Source organism: Octopus bimaculoides, chromosome 2, assembly GCF_001194135.2.
Source record: "Octopus bimaculoides isolate UCB-OBI-ISO-001 chromosome 2, ASM119413v2, whole genome shotgun sequence".
In the NCBI taxonomy this organism is placed as follows: domain Eukaryota; kingdom Metazoa; phylum Mollusca; class Cephalopoda; order Octopoda; family Octopodidae; genus Octopus; species Octopus bimaculoides.
This window is the reverse complement of record NC_068982.1, coordinates 83396962-83406963: the sequence shown is the minus strand read 5'-3', so window position 1 is coordinate 83406963 and position 10002 is coordinate 83396962. Positions and strand designations below refer to the sequence as shown.

Genomic DNA, 10002 nt, shown 5'->3' with positions numbered 1-10002 from the left:
CGTTGCCAGTACCGCCTGACTGGCCTACGTAGGATTTTCGAGCGAGATCGTTGCCAGTGCCCCTGGACTGGCTTGTGCAGGTGGCACATAAAAGACACCATTTCGAGCGTGGCCGTTGCCAGTATTGCCTGACTGGCCTTCGTGCGGGTGACACGTAAAAGCACCTACTACACTCTCTGAGTGGTTGGCGTTTGGAAGGGCATCCAGCTGTAGAAACTCTGCCAAATTTAGATTGGAGCCTGTTGTTGCCATCCGGTTTCACCAGTCCTCAGTCGAGTCGTCCAACCCATGCTAGCATGGAAAGCGGACGTTAAACGATGATGATGATATTATATACTCTTATCTGTTATTCTGCTATAACTATGGTAGGGCATGGCCTTTAAGGGTTTTAATAGAGTAGATCAACTCCAGTTCTTATTTCAATTTGGTACTTACATTATCAATCCTTATTTTCTGAATGGCTAAGATATCATTTTGATAAAAAAAGGCGTAACTTGAAACATCTGTATATGCTGGCATAGAAGCACAGACACAGATTCATGTGTGCACATACACGCACACACATTGGGCTTCTGCACAGTTTCTATTCCACTCATCTCATAAAAGACAGTAACCAGATGAGTGGTATTAGGTGCTGTTCAATGGGATTGAATAGAAAACCACATGGCAGTGTGGTGAACTTCTTTACCTCACAACTATGTTTATATATGCACTCATGTATGAATACAGATATATATGTATGTTTGCTTATATATATTTATATTTCCATATAAAAATTATGTGTGCTGTGGTTACATTCTGCCTGATGCATATTCTTGATGATACTGTATAGTCATCCAGTACTTTGCTTAAAACTACATTGTTTCTATGTTTTGTGTTTTCATAATTAGAAATGATTTTGACTATATTTCATCTCTAGTTCACATATTTTCAAGTGCATGTTGTGGTTTTTATCTTACAATTATTTTTCATCATGGAATTTATTTCTCTTCATTCATCATTCAGTGCCCCATTCACTTTATGTACAACTTCCTAATGCTTACATATATCATGTCTGATTTCAGTAGCTACTTGATATTAACTTGGCGTAACATCTATAAAAACTATCATTGATATTTCTGTTGCCACAGCTACTTATTTTTATGTGTGTATAAGTTTTTATAATTGCATAAAACTATATTACTGTATATTTTCCTTCCCTCTCTTTATTCCATTTTATACTAGAACAGGAAAAATCTGGACATTTCTTTCAACCAACATTTGAAAGTTATAACTGTATTAATCATTCCTGATTGCTCCAATGCTCATCTTGTCCTGGAAAACCTGAAATGTTCTGGGATAGGATTCTCCTCATTAAATAATATAACTAGAGGGGAAACAATCTTTGTTTTAAATATGATACCTATCCTGCATTATTAAATATAATGTTCATGAAGGGTTCTTGTGGAAAAAGTTAAAATTTTATTGTGACTAGATTATTTTCTTGATTAAGTATATGGTATCAGTATGCTCTCTAGTTATATTGTTTACTTCATTAGTTTAGCTTACAGCCTACAATCTCATTTACTTCACAAATACCAGCTAATCATTCCAAAAGGGTGTCTACCTACTTTATGGAATCCTCCTTCCCACCACTCCAATCAACATGATTCTGTCAGTTACTCTCCTTTAGAGAAAACTATCACATTTACTTCCAAGTCCACAATACACACACTTGACAAGACACCTCCAAAACTTTCCATCTCTACTCCAGAAGTCTTGTCACAATGTATACATACACTGACTCCTTCAGTACTAACCCTTACAATGCCCCTTGAGTGATCACAAAAACTTCTGTTTGACAGCTGCAATATATCTTTACTTGTTTTATCGCTACTACAACAGCTACCTAACTCCATCCAGCAGCTCTCTTCACATTAATTAGTATACCTATTACTCTTTCACAAAACCTCAAGCCTCTGGAACTTCTTTCCCACTCACATTTTTCTTGCAGATGTTTAAACTTAAAATCAACAATATCAGTCTCAAAAATTTCATTGAGTTTATGAGTATCATGGCCACAGTTTCTTCCTCCTTAGTACTTTCTCAATATAAATCTCCCAATCCTGTTAGAAACTAAAAATCTTGATGAAATGCGGTTTGTCTAGTGTAAAAAAATATCATAAAAATGTAACTATTGCATGAATAGAGGTAAAACTTGGTGATACAACATAATGATTGTTGGTGTAAATTATGTGCTTTTATTTGTTCTGTTGTCATGTCATTTTCACCTGCCCAAATAGGTTGAATACAGGTAAGTTGATTACACATAGTTTTCACATTTACAAGACATCAATTCCTGAGCATCAGTTTTTGTTTTGTCTCAGCTAAATTTGTGCTCCAGTTGGTCTCTGTAACTTGAAAGCTGCACAACTCCAATTATGCCTTCACTACCTCCATTCAAAGGATTTTGTAAGGGCCACATCATTAACAAATTAGTGTTATTTACTCTTATTACTATAATTATGCTCATCTTACAAACCCACCAGTATACAAAGACGTTACATTTGAATCAGGTCAATAAGTAAATTTTTTTTTAACCTTTACCATTTTCTAATGGGTGGTGCAGATGACTGAAAGTACACAGCAGACCTCTCGGAATCATCAAAACAACCATAAATCATCAGGAAGAAATGAATTGAGGCCAGATATCATACTTCATTCCATTTTATCAAAATAGCTGATTTTGCTTCAACTCACCATGTCATTTGAAAGTAAAATGATCAGCAGCATGAGGGGAGCCAACTTCTGGGAGCCAGATGCTTTGTAGTCAAATCTACTTACAGTCTCATGAAATAATTCTCAATCTCTGCAAGGAAGAGGACTAAAGTCTTAAAGACAATACCAGAAGCAGCGGAAAGGTTTTCCCACTGGTTCTGATCAAAGAGGAACAAAAACAACCTCCATACCGTTTGAGGGCAATAAATGTGCATTTTAACAGGCTAAGGGAAGTAACTCTGAGTGAGCTATGGTGGTAGTGTTGGTGGCAGCATTGATATTATTGACATTTCACCACTACCATGACTATTAGTGGTATTTCTAAACTCAAGGAATATAAGTTTGAAAGTAGAGACAATGAAGAGGATTTCCAGTAAGATCTTGTCAACAAATTCTCCATATGGTTTGAATGCACAACATGTCTTCAATATCCAAGTGACAAAAAGTTTCAGCAGAAGTCATGACCTGAATGCAGCCTGACTCCCTTAGGGTGTAAGAAGGGCCAAAACACTTACCTGATAAGAGTTTCTTCTCTGAAGACCTACTGTTCAACTCTCCTGAGAGTTTCTTACTACTGCCATGATCCTCAAAAATCAAAGGAAGAAATAAACCACATGCACATACACAAAAAAAAAAAAAAAAACTCATGCTGTAAATAGGAAGTTCTTTTCAAAATGAAGCTAAAATATTTGAAGTGTAGTCATGTGTGATTCAGAACTTTAAAGAATTTCCCATATCAGTATTTTCCATTGAAAAAGAAATGTAGTGGTATCTCTTACAAACGAAAATTGGCAACATTTGTATGACTTCTTATTTTTCCTGCTTATTATTATAGTGAAGTGACAGATAAGGTACTTTGCAATATTTGATTTTGTGTAAGTTCAAATCTTGCCACAGTTAGTTTTGCCTTTCAATGCTCCTGTGCCAAAATACAAAATTATTATTATTGATGGTAGAATTGGTAGACTTTCAAATGAAATGACTTACATAAATAAATTATATATCTCTTAATTTCGGAGTTCAAATCCCAGGATCCACTTTTCCTTTTATCCTTCTAAAATAAACTGCTAGCCAAATACAAGGGATTCATATTATCCACCCCCTTCTCCCCAAATGTATGTAACCCCATCATGCATACTTAAGCTAGAAATCATTATAATGGATTCTTATGATAAAAGAGTTTTTCCTCATGTGCAGCTAGAATAATATGTGCATTTAATTACTGATTCACAAATTACATACAAGTTAGGTTTTTCTTTTTTTTTTTTGTTTGTGTGTTTCTTGTTAAACTCTGGTTTCTCGTATTTGTCATAATTTCACAATTGTGTTTCCTTTCTGTACTCCCCTCTTTCTCTTCTATTTTGTTTCTAATAAGTTTCTTACTTATCTAAGTGTTGCACTTTTGCTCGGCTGTAAGTGAATGGCTAATCAACTGTATATTTTTGCTTAACTTTCGTCCTATATGCTTGAACTTGCTTTGTACCTAGTGTTGTGTTGTGTTTTAGTGTATTTTGCTCTTCTAATTTTTACCCTTTAAATTATGTTTAGTTTAACACTGTATTGCTACTTCTGTAGTTGTGGAGGAGAGGAGGCAGCAGTAGATATTTATGACATGTATTTTTGATTTTTATTATTTGAGATGCCACTTTGTTTTACATTTTGGGTTTTGCATGAATTTTTTGTTTCATTGAAATAACAACAGTATATCAGAAATGCCATAAATGGTCTATTTTTTAAAATATATTGTGCATATCAGCTTTAGTATGTACTAAGATATCATTCTATCAAAAAAGGTTGGCTCTGTAACAGGTGATCATTACATTATATTTCATATAAAGTTCATTTGTTTTATTGGTTCAAATTGAATTTCTTCTGTAGAGAGTTGTTTTCATAACACAATAAAAATATAGTATAAAGAAAATTTTGATTAAACTTGATGACAATAAGAAATGTGGGATATGGAAATATTGTAGAAATCCTAATTTAGAAAAGGCTAGCATTAATAGTACATGAAACACGCATACTAAAACAAAATCTAAAACTCAGCTCAGATAAATTAAGTTATGACTACTGATAGTTTGTGTGACTGATAGGTGAGTAAGACCAGCCAACAAGTGATTCACATTTCATCAAGGAATATTATGCGATGTATTGCTAGAGATCAGTGTACACTGATAGATAAGACTGATGATGCTATGGAGGCAGACTTTTAATTACAATGAATTTCAGCATTAAAAATTAGATGAAGCAAATGCAAAATTAATTGTAAGATGTTAGAGTAAATAATATCACAGTCTTGAGCAAGGTCAAAGTACTAGCAGTCTGAGATAAATAGTCTAGTGTACAATACCTTTAGGAAAGCATCATCCTATAGAAGACTGTAAAATGCAAGACTTTTTTCTTTGTTTTTGTTGTTTTGGGACAATCAGTGTCATAGGCCAAATTATTTCACACTATTCAGCTAAATGATGTAATATTTATCAAAGTAAAATTGTTTGTCTAAACTTTTGTCTATCATGAAAGTATTCGAATTTCTTACAGTTAATTGAAGATCTAAATAAAATGAGCTCAGGTTTCTTCTATATACACATATTTACATATTCATTTATAATTATATAAAACACTACCCCTACCCATCTCTTTTTACTTTAGATATATCTTAAATGTCATTAGTTAAAAATAGTTAACCTAAACTTCTTATATCTTTTCTATATTGTCCTTTTATTTCATTAAACTAAACTCGTTAATTATATACCATGTTCAAGTCTTCCATATGTTCATGAATGTTAATTTTATATTTCTGTGAGTTCTTCTAAATATCAGTGCCACTTAATTTAGCTGCATTTATTATCTTCCTCATCTGTACATTTATTAATTATTTAGTCCCAGCCAATATGCTTTAGTCCCAGCCAATATGCTATTGTTTTCAAATTACAGTAAGAACTTGATGGGAGAAATGATAAAATAAAATACTAGTGTAAGACATAAGTTATATCAAGTTTGAAACAAAATTAAGCAACTCCTGTTGTTGCTAAAGTAATTAATATCTCACAAATTTTTATCTTATTTTTCAGACCTATAGCTGGTGGAGAAGATGGTGGTGAGGAAGTTGATGGAGGGGGAGAAATTGATTATGCTGACCAAGAATCAACCGAAGAGGAATTTGATGAGTTTCCGGTCATTGGATCTTGTCGTGCTCTTTACCAGTTTGAAGGTAGTCAATATATTTAGATTTCTCTCAACAACAGTTTTATTAGTGATAAAAGAATTGGAAATATCAATTTATGCAAATGTGTGTAAAATAAATAGAAGAAATCAGGAAATATTAGCTTAAAAATTGCTCTAATTACTTTTTAGTCAATTAAGATGGCTTCATTTTTATTTATGCCTTGCAAGAAAGTTAATCTTTTTTATCTTTCCAGCAATGAATGAAGGCTCAATATCAATGGAAGAAAATGAACAGATGCTTATTCTTGAACAAGATCAAGGTGATGGCTGGACTCGTGTTCGCAAGAAAAATGGCTCAGATGGATTTGTCCCTAGCTCTTATATTCAGTGTACATTGTATGGACTTTAATAGTCACTATGGTTCAGTTGTAAGTTGATCAATGGGACAGTATTTTGCTCTCACATGGAATGCAGCAATACATTTCAGCTGTTTACATGTTAAACTACCATTAGATATCAGATGATGAACCGGTTAGATTCCATCAGTGCAACTAAATCATCCATTTCATAAGAGCATTGAAATAAGCATCAAACAAAAATATCTTACAATTCATAAAAAGAAACAAAAAGAAAGAATCATTATCTGCTGAATGGCAAAATAGTGGGGACAGCTAAAGAAGTTAATTAGCTCTTTAGTAATAAGATTATACTTAAGTGCATTGCAGGAAGCATTGTTTTTAGCATGTACTTTGTATAACATGAGACAATAACTGCAGAGTTTCTTTTTCTTCTTTTGTTTTAAATACCTAAACAGTTGGTGTAAAAAAAGTTTAAAATCCTGCAAATTTGTTAATGGTTGCACAGACAACTATCCTTGTTGTCTGTTGACTAGTTTTGAATCAGTGGCTGCACATAAGGATGAATAGTGCACCTAAAATTTATGCTGATTGGAATTGTTTTAATTTCTTAAGATTTTTTCTCTAGTCCCAGTCACATTTAATATTAAAAAAATAAACAAATTTATTAATATATTTCAGAAAATCATATTCATAATACTGTAAAAAAGGAAGTAAGGGTGATGCTTAAAAAGAGAATAATTTCAGGAAAAACAGTGACAAATCTTTTAGTTACCCACAACTATATATGATAAAATAATTTTACATTTTAACTCCAAAATATTTTTAAACTGTCTTCTCAAATTATATATGCTAAGTTAATCCTGATCTTGTAAATTTTCAAATTTTTAGCAATTAACTTTTTATTTCAAATAATTCCTATATACTTCTAATTTAATTTTCATCAGTTATAATTACTCCCTACTCCAAGATCTAGTATATACATATGTACTTTATGAATTGTTTTATAAAATATTTACACCCTAAATGGTCCTTAATCAAACTGCCTTCAGTATACCAACTGCAATATTTCTGACATTCTTGTAGCTACAAAATTTCATTGAAACTCTCACTTTGTAAGTGCTCTTCCACAGTGACCTCTTGGTGTGTTGCTCACATGATCTAAGTATGCATGGGAAAAAGGAAAAAAAAAACCTGTCTTATTCTTAGCCACTATCTCCTGTCTCTTATAATGTCATTGAAGCATTTCACATTTATTACTCTAAAATTACACACACAAGCATATATGTATACATGTGAATGTGTTATATATACACTCACACATATATGAATGCATGATTTCACTTTGTTCTGAACAACATGGAATTATTTCATTAACATCATCTAAGCCTGTTGTACTTAATGGATTTATCCATAGAAATTAACAGCTCTGGTTGTCTTTTATGTGCAACTCTCAGTTGTAGTCTGGTTTCAATGAAAATCTGTGATAAACAAAGGTATACAAATAAAACAATCATGAAAAATATTTCATTTTTACAGATCTTTGAGTGAAACAAAAGGTAAAAGGAAACCTGAGTGTTTCTTCCTCTTCCTTCTTATTTGAATGAACACACTGATATGTTAAATTAGCTGGAAAGAAAGCCAGTGTTATTTACCCATCTATTTTTCTATTTTCTATACTATGTCTTTCTGATTGTGTTTCCAAACTTTTTTTGTTTTTGTTACTTTGTATACTTTCATTATTTCTCAGTATGTCTCTTCCAACACACACACACACACACACACACACAAAGGACCAACTTCCTTAGTTCATGTTCAGCTATAATTATTTGTTTGATATTAGTTTGACACTACAATTATATGTGCAATTAACAATTCTGTTAAAGCTTACTTTAAAAAAATAGTCATACTATTAAAATATAAGTGTCAGGATGCATATGTGTGTAATACTTTGGTCTCCCTCTCATTAACAGAGTTCTGTAATTTCTGTTTCTCAGTCTAGGTTCTCTAAAAAAAAGTTTGTTATGCAGATCCTCTCTTTACTACTTTCTGTTATTTTTGAGTTGTTTTTGTTCATTGTGTATGCTGAATTTACAAAAACATGACTCAAAATCTTCTGAGATGATAAAATGAAAAAGAAAGATATTTGAGAGATAGTAACAATTATTAAGATGTATGTGTCTATATATATATATATATATATATATACACATATATATATATATATATATATATATATATACACTTTTATTAATGTACAATGATGCTTTTATTATTTCATTGCTGATTTATATAATTATCTATTTAGGCTGCATGGTTTGATTGTATTTGTGAGCTTTACAGAAGGGCTATTATAGCTGGGTTAGTGTTAACTTCAAGGCCAGGCATGTGGTTGGATTCTAGTATGATTTTCTTGGGAGGGTTATACAATTGAACTGTAATACTATCAACTTACAAGACTAGATAATTGCAGCAATATCTCCTTAACAGAGCTTCAAAGCTAAACTGTAATGTGATTTTCTTGAGAAGATTACAGTTGAACTGTAGTATAATTCTCTTAGGAGGATCGCATACCTGGATTGTAATGTGATTTTTTAGAAAGATCTCATCACTTTTCAAACTCATGTTATATCTATACAGCAAAAATGTTATATATTTTATGAAATTTCTAAAGATTTTGTTCAAGATTATTTCCTCTCAGTGTAGTAGCTTACGTATAATGGAAATACAAGATAAAAAAAATAAATCAAATCAATTAAGATTGACTGAACACTTCAGAAATTAAATCATTTGAGTATATTCATTGTTCAATGATGGAGGTATCTATGCAAACGTGGTTGCTGAAGAAAGGAAAACATTCTTGTATTTTGTGTGTGTGTGTGTACAAATACATACATATAAAATGTGTGGATTTTTAAGTTTAACAATGCCATTGTCTGTTTGCAGAAAGGCTCTTTGTTGGAAGAACATTTCATGTTCTCCTTGGTATTATTAGATTCTAACGTAATATGTTTTCCATTTGTGTGAAATACACTAAGCTAGGTATGCAACTTTATTTTTAAAAGCAGCAACTTAAAGTATTAACTTTTTATTCAACTATTCAGATATTGAGCTTTTTTTTTTATATATCTAGATATACTTTGCCAAGATTAAATTGCTACCTTAAATTCTGGTGATTTTTGTCCATTGGATAATATTTACAAACATGAGATCTTGACAATTTTTCTCAGATTCAAAACTAAAAGAAATACCAGTTCCTTGTTTTTATGTTATTAAATAAAAATTAAGGTAGTTGAAACTTATTTTTGTTTTTTATTTAAAAGTAAGCTTGCAATCAGAATAGTGTATTAAGAAGATTACTTCAATTCTTCACCAATAATTACCAACTGTTCAATTCTTTATCAACTTTGTGCCAATGATTGGTACTCTGGTTGTTTTGTTTGGATAAATTTCATTTCCTCACTGTGTATGTTTACAGAAAATCAATAGAAAGAAAAAAAAAACAAATTCACATAGATGAATTTTCAGAAATAAAAACATCCCATTTAAAATATTATAATTTTGTATGTTCATTTGAAGAGATTTTTATTATAACTAACAATAAACAAATTCAGAATTTCCTTTTACATAATTATTGGCATTTGATCCTATTCTTTGATGCATATATCTTTCATTTCTGTTTCTTCATATATATATATATATATATATATATATATATATA

The 10002-nt window shown here is 31.5% G+C and overlaps 1 protein-coding gene across 1 annotated transcript in view; it reads left to right on the top strand.

The window, feature by feature from the left end:
* LOC106872534 (cdc42-interacting protein 4 homolog) overlaps positions 1-9579 on the top strand; it is a 197327-nt gene extending 187748 nt beyond the window's left edge. The window contains exons 12-13 of the mRNA XM_052965856.1: positions 5832-5971; positions 6180-9579. Coding sequence (XP_052821816.1) covers positions 5832-5971; positions 6180-6334 — 295 coding nt within the window. The 3' untranslated portion in view covers positions 6335-9579. The remainder of the gene's footprint in view (positions 1-5831; positions 5972-6179) is intronic.
* Positions 9580-10002: the final 423 nt, after the last annotated feature.